At 40.7% G+C, this 25,228-nt stretch overlaps 1 protein-coding gene across 2 annotated transcripts in view; it reads right to left on the minus strand.

Moving 5' to 3' along the window:
- The window catches only part of itgav (integrin, alpha V), a 33,605-nt gene extending 11,685 nt beyond the window's left edge, over window positions 1–21,920 (minus strand). The window contains exons 1-20 of one of the 2 annotated variants that reach the window (XM_067515326.1): window positions 21,770–21,920; window positions 21,478–21,649; window positions 19,242–19,372; window positions 11,578–11,669; window positions 10,776–10,890; window positions 10,307–10,368; window positions 9,948–9,996; window positions 8,225–8,347; window positions 7,980–8,024; window positions 7,532–7,575; window positions 7,399–7,452; window positions 5,553–5,605; window positions 3,952–4,027; window positions 3,692–3,821; window positions 3,483–3,580; window positions 2,831–2,924; window positions 2,410–2,455; window positions 895–1,002; window positions 762–817; window positions 534–688 (exon numbers count right to left, since the gene is read on the minus strand). In XM_067515326.1, the coding sequence (XP_067371427.1) occupies window positions 534–688; window positions 762–817; window positions 895–1,002; window positions 2,410–2,455; window positions 2,831–2,924; window positions 3,483–3,580; window positions 3,692–3,821; window positions 3,952–4,027; window positions 5,553–5,605; window positions 7,399–7,452; window positions 7,532–7,575; window positions 7,980–8,024; window positions 8,225–8,347; window positions 9,948–9,996; window positions 10,307–10,368; window positions 10,776–10,890; window positions 11,578–11,669; window positions 19,242–19,372; window positions 21,478–21,644 (1,698 nt within the window). In that variant the 5' untranslated portion in view covers window positions 21,645–21,649; window positions 21,770–21,920. Of the gene's footprint in view, window positions 1–533; window positions 689–761; window positions 818–894; window positions 1,003–2,409; window positions 2,456–2,830; window positions 2,925–3,482; window positions 3,581–3,691; window positions 3,822–3,951; window positions 4,028–5,552; window positions 5,606–7,398; window positions 7,453–7,531; window positions 7,576–7,979; window positions 8,025–8,224; window positions 8,348–9,947; window positions 9,997–10,306; window positions 10,369–10,775; window positions 10,891–11,577; window positions 11,670–19,241; window positions 19,373–21,477 lie in introns of both variants that reach the window. The other variant, XM_067515325.1, reaches the window with a different exon arrangement.
- Between the last annotated feature and the right edge of the window lie 3,308 nt (window positions 21,921–25,228).

Raw genomic sequence — 25,228 nt, forward strand, 5'->3', positions numbered from 1 at the left:
AGGCTGCACACAATGTACACAAAACATGCAGTATGTATAAGTAACTGAAGTGGCAGTCATCACTGCACTCTCCCACATGCAAAACCTGTGTGGATGTGCATCACTGCCAAACCCTTTAGAGCACACAGCAGAACTGAGAGCTTCTCATTTATCAGTGTTTAAGCAAAAGCAGACACAGATATGTGAGGACAGAGGCAGAAATGTTCGGACAATACCACCACATGAAGGCTTGTTTCGGTGTTGTCCCTCGTGCTCCAATCTGATTCTGCACATACAAATCCATGCTCGCATTCAAGAAAATGCTGACTTACAAACTGAATAGTTCTCAAAATTCCGTTATGCACTCAAACCTTTTAGTCTTGATGTACTTCCGTAAACTTGTTTACAGCTTGTATCAATTTGTTCTTCAATTCATTTAAAATGAGGAAAAATTGGTCGAGCTGTTCAGTTGGAAAACTGTAAGCATGAATAAACTGTTGTTAAAGGTAAAAGGTGGTAAATGTTTTTTTTTTCAGGCTGTTCATGAACATTACCCTTAGATAGACGCTCTGCTCCTCGCAAGTTGGGATTTTCCCATTGGTCACGGTCATGTTCTTGGAGTACTGGAAGGTGCGACTGTGCACGAAGAGCACACGTTTGGTCGCTTCCTTGTGCTTCAGACGGTCCAACGTCAGATCCACACGAAAACCTGGAACCAGCAGAGACACACGTTAGCGCTGCAAAGACACACACAGGCAGGAAACAGGTGGTGTCTGACTTACTGAGAGTGGCCGGAGCCCCTACGCCGCTGGCCTTCAGACAGTACTTAACCTTAAAACTGGGAAACAGGAGAAATCAGATTTTGTCAGATCAGACCGAACATAGCTGCTTCAGCTGGAACATGTGGGAACTCACCAGGAGACAACTGTGCTGGTTCCAGGAAGTGTGCATGACTTTTCCTCTGGGTTGATGATCTGAGGTGTCATGTCTAATGTGGCGTTCACACTGATCACAGGACGAGCTCTGAGAGACAGAGTCAGACACATGTGTTGATGACTGTCTTTACTCATGAATGTCAACCCAGCTGAGTCAGCACAGAGAGAAACCTGCAGCAGATTAATAACTGGTCTGATTCTCTCTGCAACAACCACAACGAGTGAGCAGGCAGAGATTCTTACCAGTCTATTTTTAACATCAGGACATGTTGCAGTCATGAGTAAAAGTTAGTACACCTTTTTTCGTTTAATGTTTTTTTGTGTAAAAACATAAAATCTAGGCTTGTACAATTATTTTTTTGTTGATTAATTATCAATATTTTTTTGAATAATCAATTAATCCATAGATTTACCCATAAAATTATTTTTTTATTTTTCAATTAATCTAAGAATTAAGAATTAATCTAAATTAATTTGAAGTCATCAATCATTTATATTTCAATATTCAATTCAATCATCTTCTATTAAAAAAAATCTGATCTGTGTTTTACAGACTAGCTCCATTCAATCCATCCAAGTTAAAGGAATGTGGTACAATCTACATTTAGCAAATCAACAGCAAACACAGACCCCCATGTTGTTTGGTCTCTTCTTCAAATAATCCCATACTTTAGATGATCAAGTTTCTTATTGTTTGCTCTTATTTTTTATTTTTGTTATTTTCTATTTTTATTTTACTTTACTGTATGACATTTATTGTGGATGGCAAAGTAAGAATTTCATTGTGCAGGGAAACATCCTTTCTGTCTTTGCATATGACAATAGACACTTTGATTCTTTGAATCTTGAATCTTGTTGTTGCTGTTGTCCTGACAGGTTGGACCAAGCTTTAGCTCTAGGACAAATGTCCTCATATTTGTCTCTAGAATACTTTACTCTGACATAATCAGCAGCTTAACAATCAGCTTACACAGAAATTAAGAACTAGTCTTGCTATATTTGTGAAGCTACTCAATAATTTCGTCATTTTTAGTCATTAACTCATCAGAACATGTCTACAGGTGAATTTCAAGGCTTTAGAGATCTAAGCAACTCTGGAGTCCAGCCACGCCCCTATGTTGGTGTAGTCAGAAGGTAAAGCCTTTAGTTTGGGATAATCAGCTGTATTGTTGTAGTTTCCATGAGAGCAAGTACATAGTAGTATTTTTGTCTTAAATTCTGTCCATAAGGTGTAAAATATTTCTGTAGCTCTACAATAAACATTTAACCTCAAAATAAAAATATGTGAGAAGGATACGGATGAGGTGTGAAGGGGTTAAATGTGTAAAGTCAGCAGGAGAAAAGTGAAAGAAGGCAGCAGCTCTTTGATATCAGAGGTGGCCATGCTCATTAAGTCCTCAGCTTCCATCAGCAGCTTCACAGACAGCAGGAGTCCACGCACACACACACACACACACACACACACACACACACACACACAATAGTTTTTGATTACCTGTATAAAACTGCTTTGTCTGCACCAAACACTCCCACTATTAAATCTGCAAACGACAGAAACACATCAGCACTTTTTTACAGCAGCAGAGACAGTGTGTGTGTGTGTAAATGGTCTGCACTTATATGGTGCTTTTCTACCTATTCTTATTTAACCATTCACACTCACAATCACACACACACACTCACACACACGATAGGGGAGCTGCTATCCAGCTGGCCAACACTCAGTGGGAGCAACTAAGTTGGGGTTCAGTGTCTTGCTCAAGGACACTTCAACATGTGACCGGAGGAGCCGGGGATTGAACCAACAACTGTGAGATTGGTGGACGACCGCTCTACCTTCCTGCCCAACAGTCGCCCCCATGTGAGAACGATACTTTTGTGTGTGTGTGTGTGTTTATGTGGGGGAGAGAGAGAACCTGGATATCCATTCTGGTCGATGTCAATATTCCCATTCATTGAGTATCCGAAGCTGGCGGGCATGTAGTTTGATGCCCACTTTCCCTCCAGAACCTGAGGGTAAAGACATAACACAGGTCTGTAGAAGTGTCACCAGCTTACTGTAACATGAATCGTACGGCAACATTCTGCGTCAGCTTTCCTTTGGTAGGAAAGAGCAGTTATTGTCATATCACTTAAGTGCAGGGCAGTGACATCAGTGTAACTGGCTTTGAGTCCCTGTGCAGGCATTTGCTCGAGATGAAACAGCAGTTGCCGCGAGCTGTGCTGAGTTTAGGGTCTGATGTGTTTCAAACTTAGCTCCACACCAACTCTGGTGCAGCTATGGAACATATTGATGTAGGAGCAAGTTCTTCAGCCTGTTTTATTGAAACTGAGGGACTCTACATTTCCTGTCAAGAAGCCAGAGGGGTCCTTTACATTTGGAACATGCATGCACTTCTTTAACCATTTTTCATTGTCTCAGTGCTACGTAAATCAACTTACCCACCCACTAAATAAGAAGTGTGAGGATCACCAAAGTTCATAATTCATCTTGAACCCTCATTGTGGCACTAAAAAGAAGTTCAGCAGGGTTCCAATATCTCTGGTTTAGATGTTGGTGACATTTACCTGTGAAGGTGGCTGTTCAGGTCCCTGGGGGCGGCCATTATAGATGTAGACCAAACCGTTATGGTCTGGGCCGCCATAAGGTGCAGAGATGGCCACATCTGGATTAAAAAAAAAAAAAAAAAAAAAAAAAAAAAGACACGTGAGATGGAGTGGAGGGGAGGGGGGATTTTCAGGCGTGTGTGTTTATGAGTGGGGGATCTTTCTCTTACCATTGTATCCGTCCATATCCAGGTCTCCTAGTGCTGTGATGGCTGAGCCGAATCTGCCATATGGATCAAACCCTGTTAGCATCTTGGGCGGCTGGAAGGAAAATCCACCACTGCTCAGATACACAGACACCTGGAGGACACACATACACAGTGGGGTGATGCCTTTTAACTCTGTGTTTGGCTTCCACTAACTTCGGGCAGAAATATCTGCTCTTCAGCTGATTGCTGCCAACCTAGCGTTGCAGCTGGGGGTTAGTTACCTGTCCGAGCTCCCGGAGTTTTCCATCTGAGCCTCTGTCCATGAACAGAGGAGCTCCAACCAGCAGGTCCAACAGACTGAGGAGGAAAACAACATGTTGTCACATTAAAATTTGTCCAACACCGAGAAGTATTTCTTATGGGTAAAAAAATATTAATTTATTTTGAGCTTTTACATGTCTTGAAAAGGCCAGAGAACAACAAGTAGCGAAATGAAACTACAGAGGATTTTGGGAACATTAAACTTAATCAATAACACGGAGGCTTATCTACTCACTGCTCTACAACAGCATTCTATTCTGGTGACTGTATTTACATCTCAAAAATGATATTAGTATCATATACAGTACACATACAGTGTACAATACAGTGATTGTCCCCACCAAATCGAAATCTGGGGTTCATCATCGATGACCAGCTGAGCTTTAAGGACCACATCTCCTCAGTCTCTAGGGCAGCAGATTTGCCCTCTACAACATCAGGAAGATCAGACCCTACATCACAGAATATACAACCCAACTCATTGTACAGGTGCTGGTCATATCTCGTCTTGTTAACTGCAACACTCTGTTAATGGGGTTACTGGTATCCACAATCAAACCCTTGCAGATGTTCCAAAATGCGGCAGCTCGCCTCATTTTTAATCAGCCAAAAAAGACCCATGTCACACCACTTTTTAGATCTCTACACTGGCTTCCTGTAGCTGCTCGCATCAGGTTCAAAGCTCTGTCTCTTCCTTACATGGTGGTTAATTCGACAGCTCCTGCCTACCTCAACTCAGTCATTCAAGTCTACAATCCTTCCCGTCTGCTCCGGTCTGCCAACGAAGACGTCAGGTGGTCCCAGCACCGCACAGAAGACACTAAGCAAAACTCTTAAGCGCAATGATCCCACGATGGTGAAACAAGCTACCAAACTCTACACACTCAGCAAACCCACTCCTTATTTTCAAAAAACTGCTGAAAACAGAACTCTTCCTTTAAAAAAAAAAAAAAACTTAAAAACAACTAAAAAACAAAAAATTACTTTCTGCTCTTTCTCGTACTTACTCGTGAAATGTAAACAATTTTCTGATAAGACTTTGCTTTGATGTTCTCCTTAACTTGACTTTGCTTTGATGTTCTCCTTAACTTAGATTTTTGCTGCCTTGTACCTCACTTGTAAGTCGCTTTGGATAAAAGCGTCTGCTAAATGACTAAATGTAAATGTAAATACAGTTCTTCTGTTTGTCACAGAGCTTATTAGGTTTTTGGATACAATTTATTGATCTTGTGGGGAAACTGTTGGAGACAGCTGCTACATTGAAGGCACTAGTGTTAGTTATACGGGTCTGTGTCTTGTATCAAGACACTTCCACATGTGGTCACGAGTCACGAATCAATCCACCAACCCTGTGTGTCTCAGCTATCCTGCTGTTTATTTGTCAAGTGAACCACGCTAATGCTACTAAAAACAAATCCCCCCCAGCACTGTTTGAGAGGTGAGATCTAACAGACATGACATTAAACAGACGTCATTTCCACAGAACATGTTTCAGGTGGAGGCCATCAGAGGTTAAGGAAACCGAGGAGGTGACATGGATCTTTGAGTAGCACAGACTTACCCATCATTGTTCACATCAGTAGCAGCTACCGAATATCCAAAGTAAGCAGCCATCTACAGGACAGAGAGGATCAAATAAAGTTTAATGAAGCTTTATTGCTACATGTCCTAATCTCCCACAACATTTCAGTGCAGCAAATAATCACAGATCTTTGTGCCATTCTTGAAGAAAAACTGCTTGGTTGCTTTCTCAACCACAAAGCTTTGCTGACTGTTAACCCAGAAGGAAGAAGAGGAGGCTTAATGCAGCTGTTCATAAGAACAATAAATATAAGGTATATTTCATTAAATCACCTGCCGAAAGATGGAACACTGTCATATTAAGTGTGTAATGTGGACGGTGCTAACAGCAGAGAACGACTGCTGTTGATGTTTAATGTAGTAATGTGTCACTCAAAGGCACTATGACTCACCCTGACCTTTGACCTCCCCTGTGCTGCTGTGAGCTCATAGGAAACAAAAGAGGCTAATTGAAAACAACAACACTGTGACTAACATGAGTCAAAAACTGACAGAGACAGTGACAGCTGTACCAAGAGATAAACAGGAAACAGATAAACGTGGCTTCAGAGGAAGACTGGAAACAGGAAAGAAACTCTATCATTGATGAAGCTGATGACAGCCTCTCCTTTCCTCCCCTCCCTGTCTTTCCATCCTCCTCCCCACAACCAACACCCTCCATTCTAATCCATTTGTCCAGGTCTTTTAGAAAACAGAATTTAAAAATTCAACCACGAGTTACTACTAAAAAAAAAAAATAAAAATAAAAAAATCTAAAAGGTAATTTTGTCTCATGAAGCTTTTTTGTTCACACATACAAAAGTATAAAAAGATTAGCCCCCTGCCTAATATTGTCTATGTCCCACATCTGACATCAAAACCCACCAATTTGGCCACAGACTGAATGTGTCCTCTGGTATCTGACATCAATACAACAGCAGCAGATCCTATAATCTGTGAGGGGCCTTAATGGATTGGGTTTCCATAGCTCATCCTGGTGACGTCTCTTCCCCACAGTGACCTCATCAAACATTCCACCTTTTTCTAATGCTCCATGGTTCAGTTCTGATGCTCACAACTTCACCATAGGTACTTTCAGAGGTGGACAGAGGACAGACACTCAGACCAGTCTGCAGCTACACAGCCTCATGTGAACTGTAATGTTTGGTTCTGACAGCTGTCAATCAGAACCAGCATTACATTTTCCAATAATATGAAGCTAGTGCAGACTGGCTACCCTTCACTGCCCATGACCTTCTCTCCAGTTCACTGGTTATTCTTCCTTGGACCTCTGTTGGTAGGTGCTGACCCCACAGGACTTGCTGGAGATGATCTGACCCAATAATATTCACTTCTCATGTCAGGTGTTTTAAGTCCAATGCAAAATATTGTATATAAAATAAAGATTACAGACATTATGCCACTGCTATGTAAGAAGCAGCTTTTAAAGCCACTGTACGTTTAAAATATGGAATGAAACCAAACTGAGAGATGGGAATTACCCTGAACTATAAACAAACTGAGATGTCACACAGACTGTGTTTTTCATTCACTAAAACCAACAAGTGATGTTAAATTAGCCAAGAACAAAAAGAGTAATGTACTGACTCCTGTACTGACCATCATCTCAGACTGCACAGTCTCTGTAAACCAGAAGTGGTTTTGCTTGTTCTGCAGTAAACTGCTCAAGTCACAGACCACAGAAACCATGAGTGACGCAGCAGAAACAGACGTTGGCTGAAGTTGGTCGGCTTGTTCACTGTTATTGCTAACATTACCACAGTTTTCTGCTATCTGTGAGATGATGCAGAGCAGCTGAAACTCTGCTCCTGCGGCTGCAGTCTCACCTGCTTCCCTGTGAAGTTGGCCATGGACAGCATGGTGGCACTGAAGATGTTCACCTGAAACATCAGTACAGCAGAGCGTTACACAGACAATCAGGAGATTCAGTGTTTAGTGTGACATATCACAAACACTTACATAACCCAGCGCCTTCTCCCCACGAGGAACTCCAGTCACAAAATCTGTGGAGGGGCAAACAAACAGATGTGTACTTCAACAAGGATTGTATAATCAGTTTATCATATCATATTTTCATTCAGCACTTCATCATTCAAGAGTTGCAAACATCAGATGTTCAGTTTAATCTGATGTTACTATCACTTTCATAGTCTGGATATTTGCCCTGTAAATACTTAAAAACAACTTCAAATCCAAAATCAAGTACCATCAACACCCAAACAGCTGCAGTTTTACATCTGATGCATCTGAAACACATCACAAATCCATGCAGCAATAAAAGACGATAGGACTAATCTGCGTCTTTGAAACAAAACCAAAATTCTCTAACCGCCAACTGTAAATACTTGTATCTTCCAGAATGCCGAACCTAAGTACTACACTGTGTGTAAAGAGTCTCTACTGTTACCTTCTTTTCCATCTTTGTTGAAGTCTCCGACTGTCACAGAGTAACCTGGTAAGACACATACATAAATGATTGAGTACTAACTCTAAGTGGAGCCGACTATGTTCAGTAAAAATTTTAGTTACCAACATTCATTTGTATCTACAAGAACACTGCAGCACATTTTTCTCTCAGTACACAGAGACATCTTTCACCTCCTCCAACGGTTTGAATGATTTAATTGATTAATGAAGGGTGTGTGTAGTTACCAAGGTAACTGTCGTCGTACTGGGCGCTGGCCGACTTGGTAGCAAGCGTGCTTGAGTAGGAGGTGATTATATTTTGGTTACTGTTCCTAAAAATCTCCGAGACATCATCAGAGATCAGCTGACCTGTGGAGAAGTTAGGAGAGTGTCAGAGAACTTATAAAGAACAGAGAACTTATAGAGAACAGAGAACAGTGGGAGAATGCAGGAGAGAGCGAGAACAGAACAGAGAACTGAACAACTAGAGATAAGAGAACAATGAAAGGTGTCAAGAAAACAATGGATAAAGAAAGAACAGAACACAAGCGAAATACCTTACAGGAATGATGAGAGGAGAACAGTAAGAACAAAACTAAGAGGAAGAACAGATTAGGTCAGAAAAAAAAGGTTCACAGCCCGATACACACAGACAGTGTGTGAAGCTGAATGTGTGTGTGTGTGTATGTGTGTGTGTCAACTCAGCAGGAAACAATAATTAGGCAAACACACAGACTGACTCAGGATAAACTCGGATACACACCCTCTGAAGTCAGACGACTGTGCAAACATGGATTACAACACACACACACACACACACACACCCACCCCTGTCTGGACTCTACCTGCTCATTAACCTGCTGAGACAATTGACCTACAGTCACGTCTTCAGACAGCTTCACTTTTTGCACATTGTTTTACTGAGGCCACTGTGCTCCTGGGAAAACTCAGACCTTTAGAAATTGTTTTATAGACTAGTCCTGTTCTGACCCTCTTCATAAAATGTTAGTATGGAGGTCTACACAGAGTCCCTAGATTTTATGGTTGGGTTTATGTAATGTAAATTGTGGAACCTCATAATTCTAAACTATGTCTAGTCCACCTATGCCACAGGTGGACTCGTCAAGTTAAAGACTTGGAATCATCCCAAGAAAACAGACAGAACGAGCCGAGCACAATATGGAACTTAATACTTTGCAAAAATGTTTTCAAAATACATTTACATTTAGTCATTTAGCAGATGCTTTTATCACTTTGTCGTAATGAGTCATAATATGTAGACTAATGGGATATTTTCTGTTCTAAAATAAACCTAGAGCACAGTAAAATGCAGAAAGGGAAGTGTTCTGAATACTTTTTAAAGCAACTGTAGTATATTTACAGTTTGAACAGAGAAGAGATTTGCGTTCAGCATATTTAGGCAGCTCTGTTTCAGTAACTTCTGTAAATAGTGTTTGTTCAGTTGTTATTAAGGCAACATAGAGTGCTCCATAAAAAATGATACTTTGAAATGTATTATTGCTCAAGAATCACGAGGGGAAAATCTCTGAGAGAAAATAATCCTATTTAACCAGAATCATGCAGCTTTGTTATCCTCTCAGCCTCTCATTCAACCTCCTAAGGGTGTGAACCATCAGAAAGTACAGTCTTTCTTAAATCTGTTGGTCACTTCACAGGTTTATGTCTTCAAGAGATTCTTTGTAAGAACAGTCCAGTGGTAAAACACCATAAATTAGAACTGATCTAAACCAGAAAACTGAGATGATAGAAAAGCATGTGTGAAACCCTGACATGGAAACATGCCACCTTTCTGCTGAAGGCTGCCAGCTGGCACACACCTCGTCCTGTAATGTTTGTTACTCACAGGAGAAGTTCATGTTTAACAACTCAAAGGTGAAAGTAGACAGAGAGGTGAGGGGGCTGCTACTCCTTCAATGTGAGTCACAACATCTGCTCAAGGAGGACTCACCCTGCCAGTAGAAGCTGCCCGGTCCTCCCACCACCACCCTGTTGTTCTTCTGAAACAACACACACACAAAAAATGATTTAACACACTGCACTTCTTCTTTTAGGATGTAAACACATCTATTGGACAACATCATGCCTACTGAATATGGATATCTGCACAGTTCAACTGCTCATTATTCATCAAAAGTGTTAGATATTTGAGTTGAGCAAAAAAATAATTAAAATATATGTTAAAAATAAACTGTATCCATACAGCTACACATGGACTGTAAGTAACAGATGCTTAATAAACACAGTAAGCACACTGAGTTAAAGCAGATGAGAATATTAAATTGTTCTAAATGAGTCATGGTGACCAACCTTAAGGAAGTCAGCACTGAATCCAGCCTGACAGAAGCCCTGTCCTTCAGGTGAGCTGGCACCTGCACAGGAAGAAAACAGCAATATTAGCCCCGTGACATACAGAAAAGGTTTTTAATAAAATACATCACTTCTCATGTTATTTGTGCTCCCTAAAATAACTAGCTACTCCTAACCTTCACAAAACCGCTGCAGTTAGCACTGAAAACAAAAACACCTTAACCCAAAAGGGTTATCTGCCGCGTATAGCTCTGTGTTTGGCCTCCATCACTTCCTGAGGAAAATATCAGCTGCCCCACTTTGTTCCCCCAGCTGCTCTCTGACTGTCAGTGTACTGTTTGGACAGCGTTTTTTTTTTTTTTTTACTCAAGTTTCTCTTTAAACTTCTTCAACATTCTAATTCAACATGTATTTCCTGTTGACTCTAGCACAGACAGACTGAGAGGACAGAAAGAGGAGGGGAACAAACTTGATCTGCAGGGCGAGTACTCCACCACCGTGTTTCCTTTCTTCAGGTAGCACGTTCCCACAGGCTCTCGCTCAGAAACTCCAAAGGTCGACCACTGGTACAGAGGGGCACACGCCTGGGAAACACAAACATCCATCAATCAGTGCCCAGACCACCCCAGGCACTAGGACCCTGCTGGGAAACTGTACTACTAGTGAAAATGATACATTTTTCAAATGTAGATTAAAGCGTCCTGATTCTCTATTAATTTTACTGGATACAGGACAAACCAGAGGATAAGAAAACGTTTTTTATAACATCTGTCAAGTTAAAGCCAACAGCGTAAATAGCTGTGCAAACGTACACTGATCCAAAAGAGCAAAACTTCAACCCGACTTTCATCAAATACTGAAGGTTGGTGCTGCTTGTGCTCGAGGTACTGAACTAATTGCACTTACGATTTACCTTCGATGGTTTGGTTTTCCAACACAACTTTGCAAACCACAGATGTTTGAATTCACATGTGATTTGTTGCTGAAACATTTCCAAACCTCAGCCAAAGCTTTTTTCTGAATTAACTCCAACATGAGAGCTCCACCATTAAACCATGCTTGTTCTGTTTGTAACTAGTGTGAGATACCCATGTAAATATCAGTAATATCACAGGATAAAGTCTTAATGAGAGGAATTACAATAAGATATTATTTAAATCAACCCTCAAGCGAAATGCCATTAAATGCCACAACTACAGAAAGACAAAAGCGTGTGTGTGTGTGTGTGTGTGTGTGTGTGTGTGTGTGTGTGTGTGTGGGTTGTTTCTTACCAGAATGTGTTCTCCATTGGATCGCACCGAGGCACCAAACCACTGTTTGGATTTAAACTCCATCTGAGCTCCTTTAAGATCCTTCCTGTCATCTACAAACAGCACGACAGGAAAATTATTCACAGAATAAAACAACACTAAAACAAAGAGATTTTTGATACTGTATCAGAGAACTTCAAAGACTTTGAAGAGCTGGTATTATTGGTCCTTAGTGGCTCATTTCTTCAATATTTTTATTTGTGACAATTTAATCACCCAAAGTTGTTAAAATTTCTCTAATTTCATTTTTACTTAAAGCCCACATTGCCGTCTGTCTTCTATCAGTCAGTTTAGAAGACGCCAACATCAGATTTACATTATTCATGATGGAAAGGGAAGAAGCTGCTGGTGCACAACTGAAACTTGAACAGGATATTGCACAATGGAGGGATTGAGTCAAACTATAATTTGAGGGTTTTATCCTAGTCTATCCCCACTGTGATGTCACAGTGGGGGCAGGTACAAAATCATTTAATCTCCAGAGAGATTTAAAAACAAATTGGAGACAGATTTCGGTAATTTGACAGTACAACAGCGCTCTCATCATCACCTTAATTCACCAAATAGTTATTTGAGTGTTTTAACAGGAACTAAAACGAGCAGTGAGAGAAATGCTCAACAAAATGTTCATTAAATCTGAGCTGTGACGATATGAACATCCATCAGTCCATTATGTGGACTCAAGTTCGCTGTGGCCTGTTCCACCTGCCACTGAGTGAGAATTACCCTAATAAAATGTAATTATTAGTGATTGTCCTTTATGGTAACTTAATTGTTATGTTGTGTTGCTTATTGTGGAGAAAAATGATAACCCATTTAGCTTTTAATAAATCTGAGAAAATGAGGGGCACACTCAGTGAACTCTGAGCTGTTAGACCAGAGGAAGCAGATTTATGTTTAAAACACATTTAAAGAGGTCAAGTGCTTCACATTTTGTCAGTACCAAGTTCAACCACTTGAACCAAGTAAGAAAATTTAGTTGATAACAGAAAGAAGACAGGAATTAAGCAGTACAACGACTGTGGGCGACTGTGGTGCAGAAAGGTAGAGCGGTTTTCCACCAATCTCACAGTTGTTGGTTCAATCCCCGTTTGATTGTGAGTGTGAATGGGTGAATAAGAAGCAGTGTAAAGCGCTTTGAGTGCCAATAGGTAGAAAAGCGCTAAATAAGTGCAGACCATTTACATTTACATTACAACAAAATGAGCATTACATGTAAGAAACTGGTTAGTGGTGAAAAATGTTGCACAAACAATTTTTATCCATCTAATTAAATGAATTTAAAAATGCCCCTTTAGGTGTAAAACGGTTTTAAAAACCAGTGAACCACACACACAGCTGATTTTATAAATGTCTCACCAGTGTTGTGATAGTCTCCAGTGTCTAACTCAGTCAACAGATGCAGTGTGTGGGTGAGAAGCAGAAAGTTACAATAACACATGTTCCAAAGAAGCAGCCACCGCTTTGAATTAACATCTACCGATTTTTCACTTGACCTAATCTATTACATTTTTCATTGGGTCCATAAATGTCAGAAAAAGTGTCTATCACAGCTTGCCAGAGCTGTTAAAAAGCCAAAGTCTACTTTTAAAAAAGGAAATTGCTCTGTGTCTGGACCCGGCTGATAGGAAGCAGATAAATTTCAGCTTGTGTGGGACAATGAGGACATGTTAGGATTCCCCCCTCCCCCCCCCATTATGGTGGGAAACTCCATCTGCTGACAAATGGCTGGAGGAGTGTGATCACACAAACGTTGTGGATAATGTACAAAAGGATTAGTTTTCCCTGTTTGGTAATAAGTCTGTAATTATGGTGGTGAATGAACGCCACGAGTTATCAGATACCGTCACCCTGACGGCAGACTGTTTGTCATCAGTGGTGGTGAATGTTGGTGAGTGTCAGAATTAGGGTGTTTGTGATTCTGAACATGAAACTGCCAATGTTAACTTGCATGCAGATGGTTTAACGAAAAGATTAACAGATTTTATTTGAGTTTAAACACTAAAATATACTTATAATGTGTTTAATTTTGACTTCTAATGAACTGGACTGATAATTCCACATTTTTGTCCAAAATGTTTTGTCATTTCTACTTAGTTTTACTGAGTTCTGAAACAATTCCCTACAATTTTATTACTTTGTCATATTTACTTTAGTCTTTAAAATAAAACTATTTACACAGAAAATTTACTATAACTTATAAATGCTTTGTTTAATTTCAGTTTACTATAGCAACCTTGGTCACCAGTGGCATTTGTATTTACTGTGGTCTGAGCAAGCGAGTAACAACCTATAGAGATGTAAGAAGTTCAGTCTGCATTTGGGCTTTAGAGAAATCTGACCACAGCAACATGTTAAATCTCAAACATTAGTTTCTTGTGTATGTATAGAAGAAAGACTGAATATTTCTTTGTTGTAATGCTGCCACCCTGAAGAAAGCTGTACTTTCATCTACTAATCAGGAATGTTGGGAGGATAAGTAAGTTAAAAACATGTATGAAACTGGTCTTTCAGAGCAAAGCCACTCACCTCGGGGACTAATACAGTTCTTTGGCTCTTTAAATCATCAACTGCTTAAGTTTTTATTAATCTACAACGTGTTAGGACAAAAATCATCTATTTCAACTTCATAAATTAATTAATTTTGTTTGAACAACAATTTACACCCCAAAATATCTACTTTCTAGTGATGAATTTTAAAGAAAAGGAGCAGATCTTCACATTGAAGTAGCTGGAATTAGACAATGTCAGCCAATGGTTTCAGCACCGTGAGTCAGGTCCATCTCCACATTTAAAATGCCAATAGACAGGGAAGCTGTGTTAACCATGCTAACTTCAGAAACCAGCAAAAACCAAGTGGTCTACAATTTTCAGTCTGTTCCTGATGCCAAAGCAGAATGAACGAGGACGAAGACAAAACAGACGAGACAAACGTGATTACAGATTTACACAATTCATGTAGACTTGGTTCAGCAAACACAACAGGACAAATTTGGCACCTAGTTATATTTAAGTCTGTTTTCCATTTGTGTCCTACAACAGAGTGCACAACAACTAAATCATTACTCACACTCACACCAAAGACTGAAAACAGGAACAAAAGCTTGTGGCTCTTCATAGTGGCACTGAGTCACAGTCTGATCACTCAATGTCTTCCTATAGATGTGAAGTCAATCATTGTCCAGTAAATGTCTAACCCCAACCCCCATTCTAAACCTTACTATTACCAGGACCCTAAAACCACATCTCAGACACTTGACGTAGTGAGGAATACGAAATGACGAAATATCCTTACATAGATGGAACCATGGAACCATAGAAACACACACACACACACACACACACACACACTAGAATTCCAGTGAATTCTGGTAAAGCTTTGGCCAGCACCAACCACCAACAAAGGCCTCTATTGTGGGACAAACACACACGCGCGCACACAGCAAAAACTAGGCCAGTCACTACCAGTGTAACAGCCCGAGGGCCCGGTGTTCAGTTCTGTCAGTGCCAGACAACAGGACATAACGGACTTAATACTGAGCAGGTATTCAGCCACTATTAGCTCACTGCAGATACACCAGTGAATGTCTAATGTCTGTATAACCTGCACAGTCAGTGTGTGTGCTGCTCTGGAACTCTACATGAGAACCACAGGATCTGCATCACCACTCTGATAACAAGGTCACTTATCTCCTGTGTAAATGAGATGTTTCAGTAAAAGCGCAGCTTCACAGAAAGAAAACAGAAAGTCTGGGCAATCTGACATTTAACACAGTCATAATCGGAATTTAATCTGTTTGAAACTTTTTATATAATAAAAATTATTTGACTGGGCTTTTGCAGGTTTCTCCTCAGATTTCAGCCCCCGTGAAACCAGTTAGGATGATGTCTGTGGAAACCTAACTGCAGGGTTGCCTTGAGTCGGAAATGCCCCTGCAATAATCAGGATTGGCGAATCAAACTCAAATTGGCCCTGTTATCCTATGAAGATGTCTCTGCAGGAATTACAACATGCTGTTGGGAATGGATGAATGAATCCCTGCTAGTTGCAGCCTTAGCTCTTCCACTTCTTCAGATGGATAATGCCATGCATGGCTAAAGTGCTGCACAGCCTCTGAATCTGAACCAGTCTGAACACATCAGGAGCTTTAACGTCCCTGTGGGGGAGGGTTACTGCAGCTTCAAACAGTTGCTACATAACCTGAGCATCCCCATAGGGCAAATTTTTCAGTTTCATCATGTGATCTCAATCACCTGGTGTTAATCACCTGGTTTGTTTGTGCTTCATGCGTGATTTCACAATAGTAACCATCAGAAATCAGTGCTGGCAGCAAACAAGATCATACACGAGCAGTTAGTTATGAAAGCTGTGAGTCACTACACCTTTAAGACCAGTCTTTATCTGAGGAAATGCTGTCCACACCCAGCGACCAAGACACTGATATACCTGCAACAAATCAGCTTCTGTGCTCAGGGTTCATTTTATTTGGTACACCTGCACAATCTACAACTATTCATCTGTAAAGTTGACTCTTACAATGCTCAGTTTTTGTGGTAGAGCTGGTATTCAATTTTAGCTTGGAGGAGGATGCATTTGTAATATTCTGACCTGTGTGAACAGGAAGGACAAAACATCAGAAACACCTCTTAGTAAAATGCAGTCCAGTACACCCCACCTCTGACCTCAGCAAAAAGCGTATCACTGCAGACCTGACCTGATAGACGGTTGCACAGACCTACAGTATGAGTTCAAATGACCAATGCCAAACAGTGATAGACCAAAGAAAGCAGCACTTCCTCTCCGGCCTAAAACCAACCCATTGCAAACTGGGGCCCAAAGCTGATGTGCATTTTAAGTCATTTCCAAAAAAGACAGACAGTTTCAAAAGAGAGCCAGACCTGACCCGATAGACTATGGATTATAATAATGGATTATACTGAATTATATCAAATAACTCAGGCGGCACGGTGGTGGAGTTGTTAGTGCCTTCACCATCCAACCAGAAGGTTCCCATTTTCAATCCCTGGCCAACTGTGACCTCCCTTGCATGTTGTACCCAGGCTTGCATGCGTTTCCTCCCAAAGTCCAAAGACATGCATGTTAGGTTAATTAGTGACACTGAATTGTCTGTAGGTGTGAATGGTTTTCTGTCTGTGTATGTCTCTCTGTGTCAGCCCCGAGACAGCCCATGAGATTTGTCCAGGGTGGACTGTGCCTTCTGCACAATGACAGCTGAGATAGACTCCAGCCCCCCTATAGCTGTGGTACATGGTATTTATCTTAATCACTCAGCCACCAATCAGGGTTCTTTTTATGACTTTTCTTTTTATGGCTCTGCACATCTAAACTGATCAGGACCATGTTTAACAACAGTTAGTCCAGTGTTTTTAGCAGCTGTCAGTGTGTTATACACACCCTGCTGGTTTTTTATCTCCATCTTCACTAAGAAGGCAGCAGTGACTCAGGATGTTGGGTCTCATCAAACAGGAAACAGGCTCAACACTATCACTATCAGTAAATAACAAACAGAATGGTGTAATTGTGTTTTTTCAGCTGATGAGCCTTCTCCTCACACATTCACTGATAGTAAAGTATAAACTATTCAACACTATAATTTGGTAAAAAACTAACAAATCCTTGTGTGTCATCCATTAAAGTTCATTATCAGATGTGTTGGTTACGGTGGAAAATAACCAAATATGCATTTGAGTATTTCCATTTTTTGACATTTTGCTACATTTTGTATTTTTTACTCCTCTATACCGATGTAACAGCTGTCTTAGTAAGACTAAGTATAATCAAATAAATGAGTGTAACGTACTGTGTCACTGCTTATAAATACTTTCCAACAGTGCAAAGATTTAATAACTAAAATTAACTAAAGCTGTACCTGTGGCACAATAAAGTGCAGTTTGTTCATCACATTGTAAGAAGTTAAACATTTCTGAATTAAAAAAAAAAAAAAGAACTCATTTAGATGTTCTGAGTCTTTCAGCTCTGTGTTTGATCTCCTCCACCTCCTGAGGGAAATGTCTGACTTATCAGCTGCTAAATGATCCACTATGTTCACCAACTGCACTATCCAGCCTCACATCAACACCGCCTGAATCGTCCTTATTGGTGAACTGTGCCAACACAAACAAGGAACCTGCTTCTGTACAGTGGCAGCTCTAATGGACAGTTCACAACATGTTAAGAAGCAAACACAACAACCAAACAAAGAAAAGCAAAATGTGAGGTGCAGCTGCAACACATCCCTCGTCTACATAAGCTGCGGACAAACACACTTCCTTGTGTGGGGGCTGTACTAAAACATTTTTTTTTATTTTAGCCTAAGGCTACTGCAATATGTCAGATTCTCTTACAATAATTGTATGTATTACAATAAATGGCCAATTACCAATAAAAAAATGGCCTTAATTCTTAGTACATGAGGATTTTCTGGGCTTTGGAAATTTGTGTAACATTTTTCACCATCAGTACATTTAACAGTTCTGAAAACATCAACAGCTGCTGAGAAACAAGAATAGTAGATTTCATTCCCTGATTGTGACTGTCTGCATGTCAGTCTGAACATTGCAGTTATTTCAGCACGACTCTTGGAAAGTGTCTGTTTCCAGCTTGGCAGAGGCAAATAAAAGGAGGAATGTTTGGACACATCAGCTCTGAGGGGTTAACACAATATTAGAAACCATAAATACTCTATATAGTATAACTGTATATTTTCACAGGGATACGGCAATGACAGAACAGTCCTCTTGTTTTCTTAGAAGCTAAAACAGTAGATTAGACATTGTCATCTCTGCCGGAAGTTATGTTTGCAGTGTGTGTTCTTGGAATTTTGCCTACACACAGTCTCCGGGCAAGTTCACACAGCTCCTGACATTACAACTGAACCCCCCCTCTTCCAAAACCCAGACATGGTCTGTTAGCAGAACTTAAAACTAGCAGAACTGAAAGTAAGTGTCACTGACTGTAGGTCTGTGCAGTTTTGGTCAGAATCATAGACTAAAGTGAAGGAAAACAAAGAAAAATGAGAGCAGCTCAGTTGGTGGTGGTTCAGTTTTTGACAGAGCTGCAGATTGAGATTTCTTCATGGACATCATTGGGACTTAAAGCAGTAATGCCACAGTAAAAATACTAAGTTTTCTCACTTTAAGCTACAATGTCTCATTTTTAAAAATATTATTTTAGTACATATATGCCCCCAAAATGTATCATTAATACGCCAGCAACTTGATCACAGCTATGTAGTTGAGATTTTTTTTTGAATAAATTAGTTGGTAATCCATTATTGCAGTAATCCACTAAAAAGCACAGCAGCTGGATCCCCTGAGTAAAGTCAGGTTATTTACAAAAGAAGAAAATAACTGGTGTTATTTCTTCTGTGGGATCACAAAAAGGAGGCTGACAGTGTTTCGTATCAGAAAGAAAAACTTTAAATGGATAATGACTGTTCAATGTTGTGAACACTGATGAGACTGAAGAGACTCCCCACTGCTGCCGAAAGGAGGGTCGGTGGGTTCATTTTGGTGAAACAGGGACTTCAGTCTCATGGTTTCTGAGGTAACTCAGCTTAACTGAGAGTAACTAACGAAGACTGTTCTGAAGACAGATGTCGTACCTGTGTTGTCAAACTGAAGCTGCTGGCAGGAAGAGGAGCTGGTCCAGGGGCAGCTGTACACTGCTCCTCTCTCCACAACACTGCTGGAGAATGAAGTGTTGGCCCGCGGAGCTCCTATCAGAACGTCTGACCTGAGGAGAGGATGGAGGCGAGGAGGTGATGACGTGCTGACAGGAGGCACAGCTTCATTTCACAAAATCAGCCACAAAGATTCGCTGGCATTTACAAGCTGTACGGCACCAGTGAGGCTGTAGCCATAAAAACGTTACAAAACACGATACAGCTGTTCTGTGCTGGACTTTGTGATGTGTTTGTGTAAAAGAGTCTGCAGGATGATGTGCATATTCTCCACGTTCCAATAATACGGCCCGGTCAGTGTTTGTTCAGCTTGGTTACAGTGAGACAGGAGTTCTCTCCCCTACTTGGCTGCACTGCAGGATTTTATTCCCAAAACAAAAGTAGCAGAGCTGGCAGAGCACCATGTCATTTGGTCTCTGCTTCAAATACTCCGATACTTTAGATGATCGTGGTCAAGTTTTTTTTCCGCCAGGTCATCAATGGACTCTCTAAACACAGTTATCTTACTCCCTACATGCAGGAACCCATCAAAGGTTCGTAAATAAAATACGCTGATGTGTCAATATCGTTTTCATCTTATTTTACGGAAATTGTATGTATACGCGTGTTTGCACAAATGCACATCGATGTGTCGCGCCAGCCACAGGCTTGACACACCAATACTTTTTCTATAATTTCTAAAGGCACGATTGTGCACCTTGGACATACTTTGAGCCTGTACAAAATAGCAGCAATAAATTATCTGCTCATGTAAAAATAAATTTGGAGTAGAGACTAGAGACACAGACAAAGGCTGAATGCAGCAGGAAACAACAACAAGTGGTGTTAAAATGATAAAAAAAAAAAAAACAAGAGACCACGAGGCTTCCACACAATTTAAAACCACAGAGTGGAAATATGAGCACAGAGGGACCAGCTTCTTCAGAACCCTTTAATTATAACTTAAGTTCAGTTTGGTTTTCTGTTTACAAATTTAGGACTAAACCCTCTGAATTATTAATGTAAGGAGACACTAAGGAGCATGGACAAAATTGACCTATGGTCTAATTCTGTACTTTCTATTGTTTACACACATGAGATTTTAATTTGTTATTAGTTCAGGAGTAATGTAGCTGTGGTGGAAGAAGTAATGAAAACCTTATGTAAAAGTAGAAACAGTAGAAGCACTTAAAGTCTTCCATTTAAAATGTTATTTAAGTAAAAAGTACATAAAGGAGTTGACGTAGTTGGGGAAGAACATTACTATTTATTTTTTATTACTTTTACTATGTCCAAAGTGGCACATTCACTGTCTGTGTTTGGTCTAAAAAGGACAAATTAGCAAATGTTCAGTGGTCAAAAGCTGAAAAATAGAAACACTCGATATTTTTACTTGAAAAAGTACAAAATTATTGTTGGAGAGTTTGATTTATTACAAAAGCTCATATTTTATAAACTCACTTTGTCAGTAACGTTTTAATATGATGGAGTAAAGAATACTTTATTTCCCTCACAACTGTAATGGAGCAGAAGTGGAACCAAAAGAAAAAACAAGCTCTACTTGACTGAATTAGTTACTCAACCACTGAGGAATATACTACATGTAGACTGGGAGTTTCTTTCAAATAAAAGATCCTGAAGTATTTGAAAAGTAAATAATATTAAAAAAAGATATTCTGCTTGTTTACTTCGTACCATGTAGAAATACTTTGTTACGAGTTGTTAATTTAATATGTACCTTAAGTTAAAGCACAAATGTATCACAAGTAAAATACATTTAAAGTAGCAAACGTAAAAGTACACTTTATGCATAATAACCCATATTCAGAATAATAATTTTACATCATTAAGCTGCTGAGTAGTAATGTTAGAGTAACCTTGAATTATGTTTATTTGGAACTGCATGGTATAATCTGAAAGAAAGTAAAGTATGATAAAGTCAAAACAGCAAGTAAGGGACAAGTACCTCAAAAGTGTACTCAAGAAGTACTGGAGAATTTTACTTAGTTACTGCCCACACGTAGCTCAGTACCAGTGTAAATACACATAACAGGAAAATACTCAAATGAAGTAAAATGACCTCAAACTTGTCCTACGTTAATAAGAACATAAGGCTTAAAAGTGCGGTTGTAACACGAACAAGTTTCCCCTCAGAGACACAATCACACCGTCACTGTACCTCTGGTTGTCTGGGGTCTTGAAGAAGTCGACCGAGAAGCCGAAGTAGCTGCCCTGCGGTCCGGAGAACACGGACGGTTTGTCAACGTCCAGGTTGAAGGAGCCGCAGCGGGAAAAGAGTAGGGAAAACGCGGCGAGCAGACGGAGAGCAGTCGGTGCTGCTGCCATGGCCGCTGCGTGAAGAAGAGCAACACAAATTAGTCGGCTCCCTGCAGGTAAACCCTGACTCTGCCTAACGGGGGCCGGCCTCCATAACCGACGCCCTCAGGAACACAGTTCGGCCCGGTTCTCACCGGCGGTCTGATGGTCTGTTTTAACCAACAAAAGCGGACGAAACAGGAAGAACGGGAGCCGGACGGAGGAGTGGGAAATTCACCGCAGCTCAGCCTCTACCCGGTCCGCTACCGCTACTGCAGCCGGACCGGCTTCCGGGACGCCCTTTCAAAACAAAAGCACTGACGCTGAGCTGTTCATTGATGACTTGTCCACAAAGCTAAAACACGTGGAATGATAGTTTAGCAAAGGACAGGTTAACAGGTGCGTTTTAGAATCTAGGGCTAACATAGGGGTACATGTGCCAAAACTAGTCTCAATTAAACAGGAAGTATCTTATGTATGGACATCTTAAAGACCTGGAGGACTGGTAAGACTATATAAACCTGGTCCAGGGTTCATGTGGACATACATGTCCTTCATTGCCATGATCACTCACTGCACAGTTCCAGGCAGATTACCACAGAAGGTTAAATTCTTCCTTCAATGTAACGATAAACTTCAACTTACCAAACTTTATTATCCAGGAGGAAATTGTTGTGTCAAAAATGTCGATGTTCCTGCACCAAAGTCAGATGAGTGAAGTTTAAATTTAATGTCACAAGTACAAATTGAGCAGGGGCATATGGCCATCAAGAAACAGACGCAACTACCTGTAGATTTTTGGTTTTTTGTTTGTTTAGTTTTTTTGTGGAACATTAAACATTTTACAGATTTACACAGAGTCTTCGAGGATTCTGGAAATAACTTCAGAACAGCAGTCTATGTGTGGTTCGATCTTATGTAATAAAACCTGATAGTTGTCATTGTAAAACAAGACAGTTGACCTCTGTTATTTTTTTAAATCACAGTAGTCTACATAGTATGTGACTGAGGCGACTTTGTCCAGAAGACAAAGCTCCTAAGTCAGTTTTGTTTAATATTTAAAACATCCTCCTCGGATGTTTTTTACATTTATTTACATTAAGTGTCTCATTAATGTTTAATATAATATAATATAATATGACACGTATAATAGCCCTTGTGAGTAGGACCTCAGCTTTATGACACTTGCAGCTGTTTTATGCCATGCTTTTAATGTGAAAGGTACCCCGGTCTCTCCACGCTGTGTGTTGCCACAGCGGATTATTTTGATTCATCGGAAACAACAGGAAGTTCATTCGACCGCAGCTCACACAAGAGGCGCACAGTGCTGCAAGACAGCCAGGCGTCGCCACCAACAAGGAATATTTTGGGGAGGTTGTGGTGGGGTGGTGGGGGATGGGGGGTATGCTTGTACAGAATTTCCCCGGTGGCCTGATGATCAGTTGTGTGCTGCTGTGGAAAGTCTGCGTGTACAAGTAACTGCAGTATTTTGGAGATTTGAATAAGAGAATAAACACACATTTGGAACTGTTACTACTACGACTACTGCAGCAACTGGTAAAGCAACAAACTGAGAACACTGTAACTGTGAGGATGCTGCTGCTCCCTGTAAAGTCTGTACAACTGAATGACATCAGCACACAACTGTACACGTGATCTGTCCATATTTAGTCTGTCAGACCTTCACAGTAATAACAGGACATTACAACAAACATAAATACTCTGTTGCCCTACATGGTCAGAAAATAACTGCCAGGTGCTGATTCCCAGATTACAGGAAATTTCCACCTTCACTTTAGTTAGTCAGGATTGTGCTCCAACAAAGGCAGAGCACTGACCTATGCTGCAGAAATAAGAACACGACTTAAGTGTGCTCCCCACTTTGACCTGGGGGGCATGGTGGTTGGTGGGGATCACTTTTTAGCAGAAGATGTCTTTTTACTAGTCGTGTCAACGCTCATCAGATGGACAGAGAATCATCACTAAGTAAGTGACTAACTTGAGGGAGAGACAAAACCCAAATGAAGGCCAGATGACGTCTTACGTTCAGCGAGATGAATCAGCGATGACCTAAAGGTAATGAAGCAAAACCAGTCCAAGTCCTAACTTAAGAAGAAGCAATTCCCAAATCAAATGCAGGTACGGACCTCCAAACCCCAAGGGCAAAGTCCAAATAACAACGCCAGGTCCCAGTTTGAGTTCTAAAGCCAGGACAGAACTATCCAAGTCAAGTCCAGGAAGTACAAAGTCACAAAAAGTCCCTAAGTCAAAGCCAAATTCCATTCTAAAGTAATCACCAGGAGAGTCCTAAGTCACAAAAGACAAAAAGAAAGTCAGCTGAAGGTCATGTCTAATGTTTACTGTGGTGTGTGACCCATTTTACATACTCAGCCAAGACCCTAAACTTCCATCAGGACGATGTCAGGGAAAACTGAGTCCAACATAAAGTCTGAGGTTGTCCTATGTCATTTCCCCTTTAACTTGTGAAAAAATCAAAAAGTTCACATCTACAAGTTGTCTAACAAGAAGAACATCTGGTAAACCGCAGAGCTTCAGCCAAACACTTTCCTCCTGTGTCGTTGTCTATAAATCCACCCGTGTGTGTGTGTGTGTGTGCGTGTGTTTGCGCAGAAAGAGCTCAGATGCAGGACTGAGCCAGCTGAGGGGGTTTTCGTCTTATTTGGCCATGAGCTGCTCTGAATCACCGCTACAATGAAGTGTGCGCTGAAGAATGTGAGGCCGAGCTCCCCTGAGGATCACAGGAGGGGTGTGTGTGTGTGTGTGTGTGTGCACGCATCAACATAAACACTGGAGTCTGACCGACACAATTAAGATGTAGATGTGTGTGAAACTTTGTGTGGACAGAGAGACAGAGCAAGCTTGTGTATTTGTGTAAGAGCGATGGTGAAACAGCAGCCGTTGTGTAAGGCAAAGCTATGCAGATGTGTGGAATCTTGGTTTCCATGTTGTGTAAGGCTGAGTGCTGTAGCTGTGACAGCCAGTGAACACAACGCCAACATGCTGACGTTTGGCTTTACACACCCAGCAGTTACTGTGTGTCTGTGTGTGTGTGTCCACCTGATGAACCTGAGGCCTCCTCTTCTTTAACTAAACCCTAACTGAGCTGCAGACTGAGCATAGACCAGGTTCAAAACAAGCATTTTGTGAGACTTCATATATGCATGTGTGTGTGTTTGCACAGAATCAAGTACACGCACACCAGCAGCAACATTTGACACACTCATACTGTAATTTTTATCGTTTTTCCACCACCTAGTGGTCAGAGTGAAGACTGCACACTTTTTAAAGACATCAGTGTATTTATTACAACAAACAAAAGCAGCTGCAAAACATATCAATCTTTCATCAAATGAAGAAAAACTCATCCATAAAGTGCATGTGGCAGAATGTGGAGAGCCTTCAGCTCTAAGACATCAGTGATACAAGTCAGAATCAGATCTCAGCCTTTTCAGTCCTCTTTGTGATTTCAGACCACATGTTTGTGAAGCCCAGTGTGCAGAATGACCAACATTAACTCCCTGACAGTTCACATGTGCACCAGCATCCAAAGAAATCTCATCCAGGCATCTTTGTCCTGCCTGACCTGAGGTTTT

The sequence above is a fragment of the Channa argus genome, chromosome 9, assembly GCF_033026475.1.
Source record: "Channa argus isolate prfri chromosome 9, Channa argus male v1.0, whole genome shotgun sequence".
Taxonomy (NCBI): Eukaryota; Metazoa; Chordata; class Actinopteri; order Anabantiformes; family Channidae; genus Channa; species Channa argus.